The sequence below is a fragment of the Trichoderma ghanense genome (genome assembly GCF_004382785.1).
Source record: "Trichoderma ghanense strain CCMA-1212 chromosome Unknown scaffold_4, whole genome shotgun sequence".
NCBI classification, from domain to species: domain Eukaryota; kingdom Fungi; phylum Ascomycota; class Sordariomycetes; order Hypocreales; family Hypocreaceae; genus Trichoderma; species Trichoderma ghanense.
In genome coordinates, this window is record NW_027395667.1 from 1,390,426 (window position 1) to 1,411,909 (window position 21,484).

At 53.6% G+C, this 21,484-nt stretch overlaps 6 protein-coding genes across 6 annotated transcripts; 3 read left to right on the plus strand and 3 right to left on the minus strand.

Moving 5' to 3' along the window:
* Positions 1-679: 679 nt before the first annotated feature.
* CCMA1212_004624 (Spindle pole body component alp4) lies at positions 680-3,734 on the minus strand (the record flags this gene model as incomplete). Its single annotated transcript, XM_073701921.1, has 3 exons — positions 680-1,093; positions 1,206-3,166; positions 3,305-3,734. 3 exons carry the CDS (start codon positions 3,732-3,734, stop codon positions 680-682), a joined length of 2,805 nt encoding a protein of 934 aa, XP_073559943.1.
* A 592-nt stretch (positions 3,735-4,326) lies between these two features.
* CCMA1212_004625 (Proteasome subunit alpha type-5) lies at positions 4,327-5,514 on the plus strand (the record flags this gene model as incomplete). Its single annotated transcript, XM_073701922.1, has 3 exons — positions 4,327-4,330; positions 4,707-5,245; positions 5,341-5,514. 3 exons carry the CDS (start codon positions 4,327-4,329, stop codon positions 5,512-5,514), a joined length of 717 nt encoding a protein of 238 aa, XP_073559944.1.
* Positions 5,515-6,096: 582 nt separating this feature from the next.
* Positions 6,097-9,287, minus strand: CCMA1212_004626 (uncharacterized protein; the record flags this gene model as incomplete). Its single annotated transcript, XM_073701923.1, has 6 exons — positions 6,097-6,441; positions 6,529-7,177; positions 7,253-7,315; positions 7,368-8,004; positions 8,064-8,999; positions 9,146-9,287. 6 exons carry the CDS (start codon positions 9,285-9,287, stop codon positions 6,097-6,099), a joined length of 2,772 nt encoding a protein of 923 aa, XP_073559945.1.
* A 4,165-nt stretch (positions 9,288-13,452) lies between these two features.
* CCMA1212_004627 (uncharacterized protein) lies at positions 13,453-14,136 on the plus strand (the record flags this gene model as incomplete). The annotated part of the gene is made up of 3 exons (XM_073701924.1): positions 13,453-13,460; positions 13,595-13,766; positions 13,855-14,136. 3 exons carry the CDS (start codon positions 13,453-13,455, stop codon positions 14,134-14,136), a joined length of 462 nt encoding a protein of 153 aa, XP_073559946.1.
* Positions 14,137-15,202: 1,066 nt separating this feature from the next.
* On the minus strand, positions 15,203-17,755 carry CCMA1212_004628 (uncharacterized protein; the record flags this gene model as incomplete). The annotated part of the gene is made up of 4 exons (XM_073701925.1): positions 17,621-17,755; positions 16,178-17,517; positions 15,394-16,107; positions 15,203-15,316 (listed from the first exon to the last, which is right to left on the minus strand). Exons 1-4 carry the CDS (start codon positions 17,751-17,753, stop codon positions 15,203-15,205), a joined length of 2,301 nt encoding a protein of 766 aa, XP_073559941.1. The 5' UTR covers positions 17,754-17,755.
* Positions 17,756-19,641: 1,886 nt separating this feature from the next.
* CCMA1212_004629 (uncharacterized protein) lies at positions 19,642-21,186 on the plus strand (the record flags this gene model as incomplete). The annotated part of the gene is made up of 1 exon (XM_073701926.1): positions 19,642-21,186. The coding sequence occupies one exon, from the start codon at positions 19,642-19,644 to the stop codon at positions 21,184-21,186; it is 1,545 nt and encodes a 514-aa protein (XP_073559942.1).
* Positions 21,187-21,484: the final 298 nt, after the last annotated feature.

Consider the following 21,484-nt stretch of genomic DNA (forward strand, 5'->3'; position numbering starts at 1 on the left):
TCATATTTCTATCATACATCAGCCTCTCTCATCGCGGGGTCAGCTCTGCAAGCCTGAAGGACAGTTGACCCAAGTCTTTTGTTCCCTTTCTGCCCCCCTTTTTGGGTCCTCCTTTCTTGCAACGTATGCCGGATACGGCAACGTACTCTAGTTCCGCAGCATTCTTATACCGAAGCTCTCACGAGCCACTCTTGATCTTAGTGGGGCGAAGGATCTGGTGGCATTTTGCTTCTGCGTTCTGTTTGTTTCTTCTCTCATTTCCTTTTCACTGGCATGGGCAGGGCGAGGGATTGGAGAACTCGGATAAAGTCAATAGCATTTCTGGGGGGACTCTTATATACCGATTGTTAGTTATTGCTCAAAAAGTATGGACGTCTGTTTGCTTGCGGGGTATGGTAGCCTTGAAATGCCCTTTCCGTGACCGTTTCCCCTTTCCCACCGGGTTCCCCAGTCCATGACACTCCACCGCGCAAGTAGAGCCTAGAGGATGCCGATGCCGAAGATTCTTTCTCATGATAATATGCCCACTCCTGCTCTCCAGATTCTTGACATGTCCAACGCCGTTACACCAAAAGATCAGCCATCGCCAAGCAAACTCTCACAAGCCCTGAAAACAGTCGTGAAAGGGCCTGTAGCCCGAGTTCCTCCGTCATTAACCTCCGCCTCTCCTTTGAACCTCTTACGGCTGGTCATCGTCCTCTATCCCGATGGCTGCCCACTCAGTGCCCTGGTTCACCGAGCTCAGCCTGGCGCAAAGACTGAGCAGAACGACCGTCTCGGTCGCAGCGTAGTGGTTAAGCGAGTCCGAGAGGATCTTCATGTGGCGACCAAAGTTGCTCTCCCACTTGCGGACAAAGTCCGAGAGGTGAGTCACGCGAGCCTCGGCGTCCTCCTGGCTCAACGTGTCCTGCTGTGTGGACGTCGAACGTGACGGAGGGGCTTTGGCCGACTGGAATCGCTGCCATTGATCGTTAGTCATGTTGTCGGGTTTGGTGCCGCTCGAGAGGTCGGGATCAATCTTTTCCAGCTCGCGAGTGAGGAAACCGGTGTACTGGGAGAAGATGGCGCAAGTTTGCATGAGCTTCGAGTTAACCTGGTCAAGTATGAAATGTTAGTCATAAGAGACAGACGAGCAGGTTCAGAGAGGAGAAGAGCTGCGGGACGGGGGTTCGAGCATGAGCATCTCTGGGGGGAAGTCGCAATACCTTCAACAACTTGCTGTTTGTCAACATGCATTCCTTGAGGCACGTGTCCAGAAAGTCTACGTGGTCCTGCATCAGCTCGTCCACAGTCCGGTTGAAGCTGGATCTCTTGTCCGACGTCTCGTCCTTGGCTTTCAGCCGCGACATGAACTTTGTCCAGTTTGGCTCGATTACTTCCGCGGTGCAGAAATACAGCACCTGCTGTACGTATACGAGCATTCTCCCTCGCAAGGTCCAGGCGCGTCTCTTCAACGTCTCGAGCTCCTGGTTTGGGCCCTTGTGAGACCAGGTCACGGCTCTGGTGTGCGCTTGCCACGTTGACGATAGCTGAGACTCTAGGTAGCGTAGATGGAGCAGAAAGCGGAAAAGCGCCTGGTAACGCCAGACTGTCTTGCGGCTGATTACCAGGGAGACAGGAAACGGTACTGAATAGTCCAGCTGCAGCGATGTAAAGCCTATTGCGTTCTTGTCTGGTTCAATAGGCTGTTGGTTAATTACGGGCTGCATCACTTGGCCCGACTCTATGCCCGTGATGTTTACAACTCGCTGGAGGTTATTGATCAGGGTGATCTCGTTCATCTCCACCTTGACATCCTCTTTGAACGGGTCGAGCGAGGACACGGTTCCAGGTTGGCGCAGGACGAGATCCAGAAGCGACTGCAGCTTGCTCGTGTTGACATTTTTGGCTGGTTTTCTCAGTTCCGACGACCCCAGCTCGAGGAAGTAGGAAAAGGAATCTGATGGGTCGAGGAAGAAGTAGAGTTTTAGCGAGCGCAGTCTTAGCGGAAGCTCGTGCGTTGTGAGAAGGAGCTGCATCAGGGACTCATTGGCATGAGCGTAGGCGTTGTTGACGTTCTCAATGAATCGTTTATCGTCGAAGGAGGTCGGCAATTCAGTAACGATTTTGCTCACGTCTACTCCACCGCATTCGCGAACGACGTTGAGATACTTGCCGGCCAGCAGCACCTTCTCCTTGACGCCTTCCAGCTGGGGCGGCACATCTTGGTCCCTGATCGTATACCTCCTCTCCCAATACTCATCGATATAATCCCTCTCGAGTCTCTCTCGCCCAATGCTCTTTTGTTCTCTGATCATGAACTCGGAATGAGGGTCGTGTATGCTGCCATGGTGGAGCCACTCATTCAACATCTTCATATACGGCCGGCTTGCGTCCCGAAGTAAAGATGTCAGCAACGACCGAGCAGCCGGGTCACCACCCATCGATTCAAGCCGTGAGGCCAAGAGGCCCAAAACACCGCCGCCCTTGCAGACTTTCAGGGCTTTGGAACTTCCAGGAACGAGTTCCCCTCCTTCAGCGAGCCTCTCAAGAACCTTATCGTAATCGTCCACTTCATCATCTTCTTCCTCGTCGCTTTCGTCATCCAGCAGTGCGTTCTTCTTCAGGAGCTCTTGTGCCAGCGAATAGAGATGGGACAGCATCTGGCATGTAGGTAGAGTGTGAATGTTGAGGACATGGACGGTAAAGGATTCGCTCGTCAGAAACTGGGTCTCGAGCTGGGCAATCATGACCAGGTAGTCTTGCAAGCACTTTCTCACTGACGCACACAACGCATGGTTTACGGCACCAAACTCCTCGCGGCTCTGCACGTCGACGAACGCCTCCAGGGCCGAGTAGTAGGTTGCCATTTTCAGCATGGACTTGGTCAGATCGTGTAGACTGGGGTCGAGGCCGGGCAGGATACGGAAGGGCGGCCCGGAGAGGCGGTCCCTCTCTTCAGTAGGACTGTAACCACGAGCATATCGAATGTACTGTCCCTCATAGCCCATGAAAACATACAGCAGGTCTTCGACAATGGCTGCCTCCTGAGCTTCCAGCGTGAGTTCGTGCAAGGGTTTCGGCTGTGGCGCATACGGGATTGTAAATGCAATTGGAGGGATCGAGATTCGCGAGGCAAGGGCAGCAGAGGTGTGCGGGAGCAACGTCGCCTCCGGATTCCAAGAACCTATGTGTGCTCACATGGCGACTGTCAGCTCTTTCGATAGGGAAATGCCGAGTATAGAGATATATTGGATCTTCATATTGCTTCTCAGAGAAAGCCCATGCACCATGAAAGAACGGAAAGGGGAAGAGTGGACCGTACCTGGGGGCGTCTCTGCCCGGACTTCTCTCGGCCGTAGGTCCGTCGACGACTTTTGTCTGCGCATCTCGGCTGGTCTCTTGTCAGTCTGTTGTTGTTGTTGTTGTTGCTGCTGCTGCTGCGAACGACGTTGCTGCTCCTGCTTGGCTGGACTGGCTGTCCGCGGTGTGCCTCGCTCCACATGAGACTCAAAGGTGCGCTCGATGACTTTGCGCTCCTCGTAGCGCCTTTCGTCCCTGGCCTTGCCCACGCGGCTTGCATTGCTTGGTGATGGCCGCTTATGTGATTCGCTGTCTCCCAACTGGGGCGCCTCTGCATTTCTCGCATCCGCCATGCCACTTCGAAAGCTTCCATTGGCTCCAGAAATCCGGGATCGCTCGTCGGCAAAGGCATTGGCGCGGCTAGATGCCCTCGTTCGTACGCCGGACGACATGCCGGCAAGCTACATTCGAAGGTGGAGGGGACTATAGATGCAGAACCAAGTCGTCCTGGATCAAGAGCTGAAGAGAACGCCCCTCACCCTGTTGTTATCATGGAGGTGTTATTCTCTTGTTCGCCCTTTGTCTCCCTCAACTTGTTTCTTCGTCTCCTTTTGCTCGCCTCTTCGGATAGTTGTGGTGCTCGAGGAATGCTTGTGTCGATGCTGAGGGTATAAAATGCAGTTCATTGATTTATGAGCTGCATGCGCCGCAGTCACAATGTCATAAAAGGCAGGCAAGCTCCTTCCTCCGTAGCTACGGAGCACCTGCTCTATGTAACCCGTGGTGGGGTGAAACACGACCATCAGTCGCGTCGCGGTTGCCATTCCGTGCGCCGGATAAACCACGCTTCCGTTTCGAAGCCGACTCAAGGTTGTAGCTGTACCTTTACTGTCAGCCTGGAAGGCCCCCTGTGGCGCCAACTGTGGCGGTGGCCAGCAGTTCTGCGTCTCTGCCTCCCCCACCACGTAGGTACCCAAGGTAGACCACTGAGGTACCTTAGTACGTACTCGGCACTGCGGATCTGGAGCAGGGAAGCTGCACTGGATGCGTAGCCTAGTGTTTGCCTGATAGCAGTTCAGCTTCATCCTTTCTCTCAGCCTTTCCTTGCAGCCTCACATTCGTCGTTCGCCCTCCTCTCTCTGCCAACGGCTATCTTTCTCTACCGAGGAATCAACTGGCGTCTCTAGGCCAAATACAACCGCACAATTAGTCAAGATGTTTATGGCAAGATCTGAATACGGCAAGCAGCTTCCCCTCCTCCATCCTCTCTCCCCTCCCCGAGCTTCCTCTCTGTGATGCCTCATAGAGTTGAGGTTTCAAGATGAGGCGCTCACACTGATTAGAGAGCACTCAACCTCTACGAGGAAGCACCCATGAATAGACAGGCAAAACCCTGTTGCTAACAGCTTACTCCTCGCCTCTAGACCGGGGAATCAACACCTTCTCCCCGGAGGGCCGTCTCTTCCAGGTGGAATACTCGCTCGAGGCTATCAAACTGGGGTCAACCGCCATTGGAATTGCCACATCCGAGGGCGTCATCCTCGGCGTCGAGAAGCGCGTCACATCCTCCCTCCTCGAGACCTCCTCCGTCGAAAAGATTGTCGAGATCGACCGCCACATCGGCTGCGCCATGTCCGGCCTCCAGGCCGACGCCAGGTCCATGATTGAGCACGCCCGCGTCGAGTGCCAGAGCCACGCCTTCAACTACAACGAGTCCCTCAGCGTCGAGAGCTGCACTCAGGCCATCTGCGATCTGGCCCTGCGCTTCGGAGAGGGTGCCGACGGAGAGGAGACCATCATGAGCCGGCCATTTGGTGTCGCGCTCCTCATTGCCGGCTTCGACGAGAACGGCCCTCAACTGTTCCACGCAGAGCCCAGCGGCACCTTCTATCGATTCGATGCCAAGGCTATTGGTTCAGGCTCGGAGGGAGCGCAAGCAGAGCTGCAAAACGAATACCACAAGGTCAGCTTCCTTTACTGCCCCATTTGCAGTTACCGTAATTTGTTTTCGGCTTGCACTGTTTCTCGTCCCGCGACACCCACTGACAATAGTGACAGTCCCTAACGATTGCGGATGCGGAGACACTGGTTCTCAAAACTCTGAAACAAGTAATGGAGGAGAAGCTAGACTCAAAGAACGTGCAGCTGGCCAGCGTCACCAAAGAGAAGGGCTTCAGAATATACACAGACGAAGAGATGGCGGCTGTCGTCGATCGACTACCATCAAACTAATGAGCCATGCTATACGAGACGAGAATAGAAACCAACTGCAATGCTTGCATTCCCTGTCCGGTGGATTCATACAAGTGACTGAGCTAGTGACTGCAACGGGCACTCAATCAGGCCCTTGCTGTATCACTATTATCAATGCCTACCATCTCAGGTAGACAAGATATACGCTACAGTACCAGATGTCTCAATACACAATGCAACAATTGCCGCAGTCGCACTTCATTTGCCTCGTTATTAGATCTCTCATGCCAAACAAACCTGCCCCTCACTCCTTTCCTTATCCCCGACTCCAGGCTCTCGTCACTCCCCTCATAAATGCTGCCAAAATTGTTCACCAGAAAGAGAAAATTCCAGATATGTCATGTCTAACTGCTCATAGCCACCTGTGACTGGGAGCTTGTTTTTGAGCCTTGTGTTCCTTTTTTTTTTTTTCCGCCACTTTTCCTCCTTCCCTGTCCCTATTTTCTCCCCTTATCCGTGTTGTCTTTTTTATCCTTCGTTTCTTGTTCACCATCTCCCTTGTCCTTGTGCTCTCTATTTTGCGCGTGCCCTTCTAGGACATCACACATTCTATATCGCTCGTTAGTTTAAATCGTCTCGTAGTTCGAGCCTCGCGAGTTCTGTTTCGATTGCTAGTATCCCGATTGCGTAATGTGTTCTTTCAGCCTTGGCCAGTACTAACCGCCGTTCATCGCTCGAGTCTAATTCGTCGATTTTCTTGTCGATCCGGCGAGGATTTCTCCATATTGTAGACGAAACGTCGTTGATAATTGTTGGTCGTGTATACTCCGGACCTCCCATCTGGCTAGCCTTGATCCAAGCCGACTCGCAGCCGCAGGCAATCTGCATTGCCGACTGCCATCCAGTGAGGCGTGCAACGTCATGCATCCTCTGAATGACCCATTCTCTTTGCGCAGTATCATTATACTGAGAGATTGTCAGCATATTTCACTTCAGAGGGCCAATACCCGACAAACAGGGGCAAGGCGGCCGTTAGAAAGGGGCTATACAAACCTGAACACCTGCAACAAATACGCAGAAAGAACTTTCAATGAGGGCAGCGCCCAGATACGTATTGATTTCGGTGTACTCTGAACAGTCGGCAGCCAGTCCTGAAGCAATCTGTCCAATCTTGAGCGCGAAACCAGCCGTCTTCTTTGCTGTCATCCCCGCTGCCCTCATTGCAACTGGCGGCATCGAGGGGTGGCTTCGATATAGATGGATAAATCCCATGTAGTAGTTCATCCAGATGCCGGCAATGGAATATGTTCGGAAGTAGATAGGGTCCCCAAAAGGTGTCTTTGTCCTCGTCTGACCATCAAGCTCGTCGCCGAGGGGCTGGAATTCTGGCCCAAGACCGTTCTTGAAGATCTCGAAGGAGTGATAAATGGCGTTCCATTCCTGCAACGCAGCTTCGTAGCTGGCTCCTGGATCAAGGTCCTCCTGCGCATCACTGTGTGGCGTGCCGTCTCGTGGAGGACTGAATCCCATGGGGGCCTGCACTTTTCCAAACGTTGGGAACATGCCTGGGAACATAGGGGGTGAGCCAGGTCCAGCACCACCACCTTGAGCTTCAATGACTTTCTGTTTCCGGGACAGATCTTTAGAAACAAAATCTGAGAGGCGGCCGAGCAAGAGAATCAAGTGATCATATGTGCCATATCTGAAAGGGAGATGTCAGTCACAAAAGTCATTGCTTGAAGTCCCAAATCAAGGAGCAGGAATGTGCTGCACATACGCTGATGAATATGTTGAGAAGGGGGCCCTTGGAGGAATCTGCGTCCAATTTTCATATTCCATGCTTGTCCCCGTTTAGCGATGCATCTTCAATCAGTGCGCGAGAGGGAACTTACAATAACTTGGTCCCCCCCAAGATGCTTTGGTACACATCCATTTTGCAGTACCACCAAAACAGATCGCAGATGATGTCGTATCTTTCAATCTCCTTGTCCGTTACCGAGGAACGTCTCGCATCAGAAGGTTGACCCTCTCCATCACCATAGTCTTCAGGAGACACGGCGAGTCCGGTAATGGCATTCAGAAAGCCATAGTCGAGAGAACGCTGCCCGCTCTGGGCCGGTGCGGTATGAGCATGCGAATGGTAGAAATAGGAGCTCACGTGTCCCAGCTGATAGCCTCCAGCTTCCCGACGTTGCCGCATGCGCTTTGCCGGAAAGCAAGCTCGAGTCATGTCTCCCAAAGACATTTCGCGGAATAAGATCCTAGCACCAAACAGATGGTTGCACCACTTGGTGTGATCAGATGACCAGACCTCAAAGTACCCGAGCAGCAGAGTAGCAGCAAGAGTTGCAGGCTGTGTTCTCCTGGATGGTGACTTCACATTCTTAGCTATACGACGTATGGCACGATGGTAATGCCTCAGAGCTGCCGTCGGGGGTTTATCTCGGAGCTTCGCCAGTTGAAGGCTTGCCAATGCGAGCATCGCATGAAATAGACCCAAATGCTGAAGTGCCAGTGAGGGAATGGCGTCTATGAAGAAAGTCAGAACGACTGTTGCATCTCCGTCTGAAACATGTCGATCAACTTACAGCTCCATAAGCTCTGTTCAGTTCCAGCTGCGGTGCCGCTCCTGGCTCTCTCCGAAGCGCAAGAGATATCCCCTTCGAAGATCGAGATGCCGGGACCAGTGACGTTGATGAAGTGCATGAAGATCGTGTTAAGGCCACTAGCCCAGAATTCGGAAGAATACGGTGTCTCCATGTGTGCTAGAACATCGTCATTCTGGGCAAAGGCGGAAAAGACGCTGGCATCCACAGCACTCATGGTCCAGCGCCCTGGCACCATGCTCTTGATTGGCATCAAGTTGCCCCGAACGTCCGGTAAATCATCATCAGAATCAGGCAAAGACGCTTCGTCATCCAGCATATCTAGTCCCCACCTATTGTTCAGGGGCTGCGTGTTGGCGGCTCCTGTATGAACAGTGAGAGCGTGATTGCCCGCCAGATGACGGAAATCGCCAAGCATATCTCTGGCAGGACCGCCGTCTTGTATAGAGAAGAACTGGGCCTCGGGAGGAGCATGGGGATAGTAACCAGGTCCTCCGTTGACCTCTGCCGCAAGCAGGGGGTTAGGAAACTGTGGGTTGTAGGGTGCCTGCAACAACTGGCTAGGCCCCATATTGTAAGCTGAAGAGTCTTGTATCAATGCTTCATCGTGGTATTGTTGCTGATGCGGCGCGGAACTTGACTGCAGAGGCAGACCATGGTGGCGCTGGTCAAAGGTCGGGGGTCTCGGCGCGATAGCTGGAAATAGTCCCCTTGAGGACTGGCGGTGCGCAGGCAAAGTCTCGTCAACGATGCTTGGCGGGCCAGGGAATATGGCCTGGTTGAAAGGAGACGAAAAAGAGCCAAGAGGTTCCTTAAATATGACCCTTTGGCTATATCCTTCGCACTCTCGTCTCGATTTGATGCAGTTGTGGCAAATCGGCCTGCCTTCGTCGCATTTGATGCGTCTCCTTCGACAGGCTAATAACAAAAGGGTTATGTTAGATCGCCGGGAGGAAAAGGGGGGAGCTGGACGTGTCGAAGTCGGGCGGAAAGGGCGATGCCCAGCGGGAGCAAGAAGAGAAGGGGGAGGAGATTCAAAATCACGAGGTTCAACTGTTACTCACTGAGACAGCCAGTCTTGGTTCGTTTCCTTGTGCCTGTCTTCTTGCGATTCGCCTCGTCCTTTCCTCCGTCATTCTGCTGCGAGGAGCTCCCTTGGGATTCTGGCAAGGTAGCCTTCGTGGTCGTAACAGCTTGTTCCTCCATGATACAACGCTCTACAGTGAGAGAGAGAGAAAGCAGGATATCACGCTGCTAATGGTCGCCCACTTCCTGATGTCTTTCCGCGCCGTAAAAGCCCAGACACCGGTTGATGAGACCGTTTCAACAGGTGATGAGACCGTTTCAACAGGTGATGAGACCGTTTCAACAGGTGATGAAGCGGCCTAAGCAGCTCCAAGACAATGTATGTGTTCAAGAGGAAGTATATATCACCCGGGGCCGCTCGGTGGGATAATTTGCCGTAAGGAGAGAGAGAAGATCAGCATGTGAGGGGACGGGACAGGGAGGACGGCGGCCTCGAAAGCCGCAGGCGGTGCGGCGGAAGAGAAGCAAGATGACACCACCTGCTGCTGTGCTCAGCCACTAAGGGGGAAGAGGATGGTGTTAGCACAACTGGCCGACAGTACGAAAACATCAAGTAGCGGATGGACAAGAGGAGAAGAATAGCAGCAAGTGGAACATGGCCGGTGTAACTCGAGGGCAGGGCAGAGCCAGGATAAAGCGTCGAGCTGTACGAAGACGAGTTCCAACTGAGGTCATGCAACAGTGATGTTGGTAGCGAGGCGAGACACAACTGGGGAAGGAATGGAGATGGGGGGAGAACGAATGAACTGGTAACAAGGGAGCTAACTCAAGGTCGGAGAAGATGAGAGAGGAACAACGTAGAGAGGAGGAGATGAAGTACTGGGGGGACAGTGTTAGGTAAGGTAGGCAAGTAGAGGAGATGTGAAAAGCAGAAGATCGCGGAAGGCAGGAGAGAAGAGAGTGGTGAGAGAGCAAGCGCACATGGGAGTGATGGAGGCAGAGAAGTACCAGTTGGTCTGATTCCTGTGCGAATTTGCTACCCAAAGTACGGACCTAGAAAACAGAGAATAAGTACCTAGTAGCACCAGGACATCTCGAGATCTGTGACGAGGTGTTGAGGGTGTGGCGAGGAAGGGGGAGGGGTGGAGCAAAAAGACGAGAAAATGGAATGCTAGCGGTCGCTCAAGCCAGGGCAGGTACTCCCCACCGACTTGCCTGAGCGTCCGTTCCTGAGCCCAACTGCCACCTGCTACCTGGACCTGGGGTAGCTCTCGATGCCTCGTGTTAGTGGTCAAGGTATCGTGCGGGCGGGGGACGCAGGTGAAGCTACCTTTCTGCCGCGCTGCGAGGTGAAAAGGATCTAGGTCGGTACCGGTTCAACAAGCGAGGAAAACATACCAAGATGTATCCAGCGGTAAGCAGTCGAGAGAGTCCGACAGTGAGGAAGGAGCAAAGGCTCGAGGAGAAAACAGATGCTGCAATATGCTGGTCAACGGCAGGAGCTCAAAAGTATGAACGATCAACCAAAGATAGGTACACGTAACTGGAAATCAGCCGAAACCCCCAACACTGATCCTACCTTGCCTCTTCTTACGCCCACGATTGTGAGCCGCTTCTAACAAAGACGGTCAGGTACTCCGGTTCGAGACTCGTTCGGCAGGCTGTAGGTGCATGTACATATTAAGACTGTTGCGTCGGTGGCAGGCAGTGGTGCTGGTAGACGCAAATCCCGAGTTGTTCTGTCCTATCCTGTGTTGTCTTAGAGCAACTGGAGCCAGACAGCCAACAAGATGCGCAGACCGCAAAGGAATCAGACTGTACCTCGAGTAAGACCTTGGTGCTTCAGACAGTCGGCAAACCCCCAAAAGAGGTGCCCTTCCTTCCGATTGAGGCCCAGCTGGAAGAGACCAATCAATCCCTCAGTTCGGGGCCGGACCAGCGACCATAGGTGCAGCTCTCTGTCTCTGTCCCGCAGCGGGAGTGTGCAGGAAGGCCGCAGCACAGAGGGGAAGTGGGAAAGAGGCGTGGACCACAAAGGAGGGCACGAGGTAACTGGGATGCCGGGATGTCAAAGGTGCCAAGCTGAGCGGATGGTACCGCGCTGTTGGTCGATACACAGTCTAGAGGGAGATGGACGGGCTGGTGAGCCGAAACCAGCTCCTCACGGCGCGCCTGGTTTGAAGATGGACCTCATGCGCAACCGCCGAGTCGGTGCAGACGCTGAAGACGAGGGTACCGAGTGAAGTTGAAGCAGAGGTTTCCGGAGGCCAGTCGTGGTTGCTCCCTCGTTTCTTCCCCTCCTTTATCTCCTCGCTTTATCTGCTGAGATGGGTGGTATCACCAACAGTATTGGTCATCCGAATCTGCAGGAGAACTTATTTTTATCCCCAGATGCAGAAGCCGAAGAGCGAGCGAGAGGTCTACCTATATAAGCAAGAGGTGGCGTCTGTTACCACGTTCATGGCAGACGAATAGGGCTCTCTGCTGGTCTCGCAACTATGGCCGGCCAACAGCCCCGGCATTAGCCTAGATGGCTAGCCATGCATGTTGGACGCCCGACCTTTTCTATGCTGTGCCAGCTTTCACCCTTGCGGAGTCGACTCCAGCTGCTCCTCCATGGTGTTGAGTCTTTGGTGGGCACAGGCCAGCGTGTGAACACCAGACAGAGTCTGCTTTAAGAGCTGACAGCGCCGTCGTGGGTATGCGTCCATTGTCCGATATGAAGTGTCTTATTCTGAAAGTAGGCCAGGGGGGGGACTTTTTGGTCCTCTGTTTCTTTGCAGCACTTTTCCCTGCAGGGCGGAATAGAGAGGCCTGGTGAGTATGGTCAACGAAAGAAAGCGACAACGTGGCTCAAATAATATACAATGGAGTTATCTTCAATCTCAAGAACGGAGACGTAACATGGATTGAGCACAGATGAAAAGGGGGGATGGACTCGAGAGTTGAAGTTAACGAGTGTGTGAGAGTGGGAGGAATGATGAGACCATCTCGTTGGTGAGTAGCCAAACATAGAGGCCGATGGATACCCCAGACCATGAGGAACTATGAAATCTGACCATACATGGAACGACTGCTAACTAGCAATCAGCACTGCGAAATCGCCGATCGCAGCCTCGCGCAGGCTTCGAGAGGCACCCTGGGCCGCTTGGCAGTGTACTCGACCATCCGGCTCTCGTTGCTGCATCCGAGCAGCCACCACCAAGCTTAGCCAAGCATGCTGGCCTCGATCCTTGTGGTAGCCGAGACTCGGACGATTCGCTCGACGAGCAGGTCTGCCAGGTTTTGCTGCCATGCCATGGTATGCCTTGCATTGCCGAATCTCGATAGCTGCCTGCCACCCTTGATCATGGTCCCGGCGCGTCAGGGTTCCCCAGGTCACTCAGGGTTAAGCTTCACATCTCCCAGACAGACTCTGCCAAAGATACTCTCGATGCCGGCATCGACGCGGCGAGAGGCGCCACGGCAACAAGCTGCGTCGCACAGTCAAAGCTCAATGGCCTCGGCTGTTCGTTCGAGGTTGCAAATGCGAGTCCGCGCCAGCCACCCGGGCCAGATAACAATTACTGCTCAGGCTCTTTGCCCTGTTGTTAGTGGATCTTCACAATTACCTAATAAGGCCACTAACCGTAGCCTCGCGGCCTGCGGGAGCGGCTGCTCCGTAACGTTTCGAAGCTGGGTGGAGACTTCGGGATCCGGGATCGAGACGGGACAGGAACGGCAGAGGGACATGGAGACAGGTACCACGCAAGCACCAGGCAGTCCCCATCTCTTCATCGGGAGCATATGGAGCACATGTCCGAGGTACCAACCTATTATGGATGGAGTACAGCTCTGATTTGCTTGCTGCACCGTACTCATTGTTCTACGAAAGATGCCGGAGCAGTAACAGGGGCTGATACGGCTCCGAGAACCGGGTGGTCTTCAAGTCTCATCTACGTCGGAACCATCACCACCTTCGATACTTCCGTCCTCTGTTAATATGTTCCACTCACCGCCATCCATTCAGCCGCAAGATCAACGACTATTACTCATACGAGTGCCCTGGCCTGCGGAACGCCGTCACTCTAGATCATGCACCTCATAGCTGATCCGCCGCCGCTTATACCGGTCGAATTATGTCTCTGTGGTACACAAACTTGTTCGCCACGTGCTACCCAAGTCCTCTTGACTCACGGTCCCTATGGCATGACCTTTACCGCTTTGCTCTCGTCGATGAGACCGGAGCCGGCGGCAGCACTGCAGGTACGACTGCTTTATTGTCGTTATCGTCGTGATGGACGGACAAGATGCGCCACTTCTTCGTAACGGCTTCCTGCGTCATCTCCAGGACCACAGACCTCACATGGAAGGGTGCTCAATAGGCGTGGAGTGTACGAATTACTCCGTACAAGTCAGAAGCCAACGCACCCAGAGAGCTAGATATCGCCACACCTGCAGAGTCAACGTTTATTAAGTACTTATTGCTTCACAACGAATTATAACAGAGTCCCCCAACCCGACATAAGCATTTCTTACCTCTGGTGGGGGGGGCTTGGACGAAACCACAGCTCAAGGGAACTCCCAGAAACCTGCTTCCTCCTCCCGTCTACAAAGACTGCGGACATGTCTGAGACTACCGCTTCCACAGGGCCGTGGTTCCCTGCCATGACCATATGGGTAAGCTCCTCGCTCCATGTCTGTACGCGTGCAACGGCAGGGGATCGGGGGCCGACCAGATCTGCTGTCGTGGACCAAATCTCTGTAGTACCTCGCCGGTGTGTCGGGTACGGCTGGAAGAATTTTCATGCCACCGTGCGCTAGAATAGTTCACTGCCGCTCTGTGGCCCGGGCCAAAAGCGCGACGCATGTTACTCTGTGCCGTGACTCGCTCTTGTATGCCGCAGCTCACCATGCAGATACCCTCGTCGTCTGTCTTGTCCTCTGCCGTATGGACTGGTTGTGTCTTTCCCAGGATGCGGGTACGACGGATCCTCATGTTCCCAGCGAAGTTGTGGATGGAATACCGGATTGGTGTCTGTGGATATAAGCTCGGCCTTGCTTTTGGGCCATCGTTATGAGACTTCTACGACCTTGATCTGCACGCCAATCTGCACACATCACTGTAGCCGGTAATGCCGGGACACCCTTGAGCTCAGAAGTCGCCCATCATCGATCTTGACCTCGCTCCAGAGCCTGGCGATGGGGAGGCAGCATCTTCCCGGGTAAGTCTCTGGCCCAAAGATGCATTCTCGCTGATATCCTTCCCTCTCCTCACCACAGTGGCTACAGTCTCCGGCTGGGAAGCCGGACGCAGCTCACCCAGAGGCAGTGTAATCTTGAACAGAGTCGGTCCCTCCCGACGGCGGCTAGCCATGTCATATTTGTCCTTTGCAAGCACTCGCATCTCGCGCCATTTTCCCACAATAGCTCTGACTCAACCTTCTCACACCTATAGGATGGAATGCAAGTTACGGTGAGCAGAGAGGTAAGACAGGGAGAACTGGGGGTGAGGTGCCTGCAGTTGCCGTTCGTTGAGGTCATCTTGTCCCCTCCCCTCTCTCCTCCCCCTCCCCCCCCTTTGTGAGTCGCTGCGTACATGTACATTCATTGCTGGTTACCTACAAGTATGCACTTACACCGCCAGAGTTTGTGACCCAGCTCGAGGGCTGATGCGATGCATACAGTATTGTTCTCCTGCAGATTGAGCGTTGAAAGAATACCAGCTGGGATGTCAAGACTCCAATGACTCCACATTACCTTATTCATCCACTGCCTTCTAGAACCCGATCTTGGGGCTGCGGGAAGATGACGATAAGCTTCACGTTTGATCATTCGACTATGCCATTTCCGTCTAGAAACGCGGCTTATTCCAAGAGATTTCCGCCTCAGGCCTGCCCTAGCATGTATGGAGTTTAACCCGATCTCCGATCATGCAACTAGGGCAGCGCTTTATCCAAACGTTATATCAACTTGAACGACTTTCATGTCTTCTATACCACTGGAGAGAGACGCGTGTAAGTCAACCAACAAAGCCAATGATCGGCGCGCTACAACGAGCCGTGAACAATGCCAGGCAGACGATCCATCATGCCAATTCATCTTCATTTCCTTCACTATTCCACCTGCAATACCCGAAAACCCCTATGGCGCCTCAAAGTGTGGCTCACCGTTTCTTGAGGACCTCCTTCAAGGTGATCGGCCAACTCGGTAAAGTACCACACGACCGGCTAAAGTTATTCTGCGTCAACACAAAAGTTCAAGAAGCGGTCTCTGCTGTTGCCACCGCGTGGAAGTATATACTCACCGGTTGCGACGCGCAAGTTTTGAACTCGACGATTCTGCCGCCATCAGGATTCGGTTCACTGTGACCATTGTTTTGAAAGACTCCGGTGGCTTCGGTGCTTTCGGCGTCGTCACGCGGTGCTACTCTGGGAGCAATGTCTACAACGTATTCAGACTGACCAGGGTTACCCTCCCCAGGCATCCTGCGCCTCAGTTGGAAAGTAATTCCAATAAGCCGGCCGTCAGTCTCAGCATCGTAGATGATCCTGGCGTTCTTGGTCAGAAAGTCATCCCAGAGACCGAGTGTCTCTGTAGTTCCGTCGTGGTGGTGAATCCAAAGTCCACACCAGCGCAACCCCTTTTTGGAATCCCAGACATCAACGCTTCTCCGGAGAATCCTCAGCTGTTTGATGTTTGACAGCCTGGCTCTGGTGAAGACCGTGTCATCTTTGGTAGATGGCTGTCTCATGACTTTCGGGAGGACTAGTCGAATGACTTGCAGGCCGGACAAGGAGTTTACTGTCTCGTCCAGGTTGGCAGTCCCTTCGGTTGCCTTGCAGCAAACTCCGAGTGTTTTGAAGCTTCCTTCACTCATCGCCAGCTGGTCCACAATCAAGCCCATAACCGCACACCCCTTTTTCATTTGGTCTGGTATCAGAGACACCCATCTTGCGGTTGGCCTCGATAGCGATGAAGGTGGTCCAAAAAATGCGATTCTATTTTGATTAGTCTTAAACTGGAGTATAAATTCATAGGCCCGGAGTCAGTATTTGTTGTCATTCCAATGTCTGATGAGGACTTCTCACCATGAGAAAAGGACCGCGTTGGGAATTGGCATAGCCGGTGATCACCAGGCCAAGCGTTACAACTCTCTCTCCTTCACGGAAATAGAAGGTCGTCGGTAGCCCTCTCCTGTGGGGAGTCGGCACCGCCTGATGCGTATCGTTTCGGTGTACAACAATGCAGCTAATGCCGAAGCACGTTGTGTACACTGTTATTCCTCGGGCATACTGACCGTCAAGTTGTAGCGGCATGTATCTACACATTGGCCGCCCTGGGAAACAGCCGGATTGCTCAGCAAGTCGGTTTCTGACGGATTGGGCCACGAATGGTACACCATGTTTCGATGGAGTCCAGGTAGCATCCCACAAGACTTGGAGTGGCGCATTTTCAGGACGTGCAGCAAAGAGTTCGGCAAAGCGTTCAACGACAGCTTTTTGCCCCTGTTTATTCCTCGAGTAAGTCAACGCTGAGAAGAGGGCCGCATCTCTCCAATGGTTGAGGAGAGCTCTTACATGTTTTGGAAAGTAGATGTCACTGCGAGTGACTTCAATCGGCCTACTTCGCCAGCCTCTCCTAGTATCCCCCAGCCAATCCGAGACAGAGCCGTCGCGTAAATAGAACCTGATGGCCGATATGCCGTGCATTCCGGTGATGAACTCTACTCGTCGAACAGCATTGATCCTAATCTCGAGGCATCTTTGGTTGGCAGCATCACCATGACACTCTTTGTGGAATATCTCCAGGGCAGCCAAATAGGGCCTGCCGAAAAGAGTAACAAAAGAGGCGCAGACGTGAGCTATGTCGACATGATCTGCAGGTAGGAGACTTTTGACACCAGGGTGACTGTGTATTGTTGCCAGAGAGTGACAACGGCTAGCGGTGGAAGTGTGAATAGCCGTCATCAAGCAGGACACAAGACTGGCCCCCTGGACATATTTCAAGATATAATTCTGCATTTCCGGGGGCAGTTTTGCACACTTCAATAGACAAGATCCGAGTCTGGTGTTCTGGGTGTTGACAATGCCAGTCTCAATGGTACCCGCAAGCGAGGCGAGATGCCATGAACGCTCCTGTCCCCAGCAATCCCTGGGCAGTAGTTCACATGTCTGGACGGCGAGGCTGTAAAGCTCACGGCACGCAAGCTTGCGCTGCAGCAACGCAACGACTTTGCAGCATGCCTGGTGGGCGAAGTATGCTTGACGGTATTTGTTGTGTGGACGCTTGTGGGCAAGGGCAATGGTGATCCTCCCACCGTGAGACGGGAGAGTCAACGTCGGATAAACGATGAACTGAGGGTCGCCGAGGTCAGTCTTGAAAGTGAAGACTCTCGGGCCGTGGGAAGGATCAACGGATGTATCGATGACTATGATTCCGGCACAGCTGACGTGTAAGCAAAGAGAGTGAACAAGATTGACAGTTGCTTGCTGACGATGTCTCCTTTGGTGTCTCCGCGCGGTTTCACTCACAGCCCAGCACGAGCACCTCCCACGTCATGAGCCGCCTTACAGCAGGGTTGGCTCCCGCAAAATACGGGAGGTTATTTCGGCAGAGGAAGCAGTACTTCTCCGCGAGATAGAAGAGCACCTGGTCTTTCGCCATGGCTTCGACGAGGCAGAAGGAGATACGTCAGGGTGGAGGTGAAAAGCTGCCCCTTCAGACAGGGGCAAGGCACCACCTGTGTGATATTTGTAGGGTACAGATATTGAGTGAGGAGGAAGGCCATACCTGCTAGTACCTGCTACACATGCCTAAAGCCAAAAGGTAGGTACCTTACCTAACAGGCAGCCACGGCCAGCTGAAACTGCACGTTTTAAAGGTACTACTAGGTAGGTACTAACGTTACCTTCAGTACCCTATCCATTGATAGCTACCTGTCAGAGGGGTATCGGGCGCCGCACCTGAACAGCGACCCCCTACATGGATGCAATGTACCTCAACTTACAGCATGTGGGCGAAGCACATGTGCCCTACCCGAGAACGGCTGCCTCAAACGGTGAGCAAGATACCTAAGGCAGCTACCTAGGTACCTTGCTTTCCGCCGAAATCCTGAGTGTGTCGCGCTCATCCAATGCCATAGGCTGGAGTTGTTGGGCCTCAATACAGATGCCGGTACTCTGTCACTACATGTCGCCTCGGAATTCCCCTGGAGATTTGTGGAGTTTCAACAGCAGCAGCCTCAGAGCTTCAAGTCGCCTGTATGTGCATGTTGCCTGTATTCGCGTGTGCATCAAGGCCGAAAGCATCCCGCGTTCAGGCATCGAACGATACATGATGCACGTTATGCCTCGATGGTCATGAGACGTGGCTCTGCTTGCCTCCCTGCTTTCAGTCTCCCATGCAGGAAGTCTACGGATCAGTCTGGTACTTTCTCAATGCAAAGGATGGGCGGCTGAAGCACTAGATCGAGATCGCCCCCAGCATCTGGTACGACCTTGGCTTGCTTCGATAGAGAGGTTGTCACCTTATTGCTACCATGCTGCTCAGGTGGCAATATTGGGGCGATATCATGTAGGCAAGAATATGTTGGAAGCATCTACCCATGCTTCATCTTCTAAGTCCAGACTTGCGCCATGGGTTCTCGACTTCCCTGGGCTCGCGGACAAAAATCGTCACAGTAGGATCTCAACATCTTCTGGGAAAGTCAACACATGAACACCCTCGTGATAGAACAGAGCAATAAGTGAGAGGACTAGGGTTCCATGACTCGCGGGTGCGTCTGGTATCCCATCCAGGCTTTGAGGATACATAGCTCACAGCAAAGACGACGCCGAATCCTAGCAATGTTCGGTAACGAGGCTTATGAGCGCGAAAGCCACGCCCGATGGTGCTGCAAACTTCAGCTGGCCGAACACAAGCACAAGCACAAAACCCACAGGCTGCCAACCTGGTGTTGCGGTATGGGCCACAGATTCTCATCCATCTTGGCGAGGACTGCTAATTAGGTTTCCGGAACTATGCCCGATGCTAAGATGGGAAATTGGGCATAGATTGCCGGCATCTTTCGCTTTGTGCCCGTCGGAGGGCCATTGCTATTGATTTCCGGATCAGCATGATGAGTGTAGCGCTTGTGGTTGTACCTGCGTGTGGACTGTGTGGATTGTGCAGGAAGTACGAGTTGCACAAATGGCATGTACGTCTTGTACAAGTACCTAGGTGAACTACCTCCAGATACCATGGTGGACATGAGGAAATAGTTTGGGATGATCTGGCGCAATGAGCCCCTGTTACAGATGAGCTTCGTGATGGGTGGCACAAGATACCAAGGATGAGTGATGTTTTGTTTACCCGGGTAAGGTCAGTAATGTGAGGATGTTGGCAGTGTTTGCTTCTAGGTTCTGTGTCCAGCGATTGATCGGTTTCCCGCTTATCCCTATCGATAACAGCCGAATGAAAAAAAAATCCATGAAGCGCTCCAGTACCACCACCAACAGACCCCAACCTTAACGACTTCATCTCCACAGCAAAGAAGACCTTCAATTGAGGTACAATGTTTGCTGTTCCCGGCTGGTCAGTGTCCTCTGAGGCGCTCAAGCCCGAAAAGCCTGCGGCCGCAGCCGGTGGCGCTTCTGGGGCCAAGTCCAGGAAGCGGAAGAGGACGACAAAGGAAGAGCCGGTGACGGCTGCAAACGTCGCTGATCTATGGAAGACGGTCGTCGAGGGAAAGAAGCCCAGCAATGACAAAGCTGATCAGGAGTCAAAACGCCAGAAGAAGGGATCCGGCGACAAGGCCAAAGGCGACGCCGAGAAGACGGGCGACGGCGACTCCAAGTCACAAGGAAGCGATAAGCAAGGCAAAAAGAATAAGAAGGACAAGAAGGACAAGAAGGATAAATCAGAGAACAAAAGCCAGCCAGAGAGCCAAGAGAAGAGCAAACGATCGAAATCCGAGGGCGACGATGAAAGCGCAGCAGCCGATTCCCCCAAGGCCACGTCAAAGGCCGAATCCAAGTCCAAATCAAACGCAGTGACCAAATCCGAGCCGGCGACGGTTCTACCCCCGGCACCGCCCAAATTGACGCCTTTACAAGCCTCGATGAGGGAGAAGCTAATTTCGGCGCGGTTCCGTCACCTGAACGAGACCCTCTACACGCGGCCCTCGGAGGAGGCCTTCAAGCTGTTCCAAGAATCGCCCGAGATGTTTGACGAGTATCACGAGGGCTTCCGACGCCAGGTCAAGGTGTGGCCCGAAAACCCCGTCGACAGCTTCCTGCGCGACATCCGCACGCGAGCCAAGATAAGGACGCCCGGCAAGGGCAGGCCCAATGCGCCGCAGCTTCAGCTCAACGCCACCTGTCTGCCCAGGACGGCTGGCACATGCACCATTGCCGACCTGGGGTGCGGCGATGCCCGGCTGGCCGAGTCGCTCCAGGCCGACAAGGCCAAGCTCCATCTCGACGTCCGGAGCTTCGACCTGCAGAGCCCCAGCCCGCTCGTGACAAAGGCCGACATTGCCGACATCCCCATGGAGGACGGCTCCGTCAACGTGGCCATCTTCTGCCTCGCCCTCATGGGCACCAACTGGCTCGACTTCGTCGACGAGGCCTACCGCCTCCTGCACTGGAAGGGCGAGCTCTGGGTCGCCGAGATCAAGAGCCGCTTCGGCCCCGCCCGCAACAAGCACGCCCCCGTGACCCACAGCGTCGGCAACCGGCGCAAGCCCTCCAAGAAGGAGCTCCAGGCCAAGGAGGCCGAGGCCGCCGGCCGCTTCGAAAAGGACCTCGCCGTCGAGGTGGATGGCCAGGACGACCAGCGCCGCGAGACGGACGTCTCGGCCTTTGTCGGGGCGCTGCGCAAGCGCGGCTTCGTGCTGCACGGCGACCGCCACGAGGCCGTCGATCTGTCAAACAGAATGTTCGTCAAGATGCGCTTCATCAAGGGCGCTGCGCCTACAAAGGGGAAGAATGTCCGGCCGGATGATGCCGCGCCGAAGAAGAAGAAGATGTTTGGCCGCGCGCAGGACGAAGATGCGGAGGAGCTGGAGGGCGAAAACGAAGGTGCTATTCTCAAACCCTGTGTTTACAAGATTCGATGAGCGCCATGCAAGAAACATACGCATGTGGTGGCATTTCGGGACGTTTTAAGGGCAAACTTTTGGGAAGAATGTTTGGCAGGAGTTTCAGGAGCGCAGATACATATCAGTCTTAATGATTAAAACCATGGCAGTGTATTGCATGACGACGCATCGATCAGCTTCTAATCCTTTTTGTCTCCCCTTGTCTGTCCCTCTTCTATTACTTCCATCGCGACGGCTCTCCAAACGCCTCTAGATTGATTCCACGCTCCCAGGCATCAACATCATCCAATGGGCTCTGCGAGCTCTCCTCTTGACT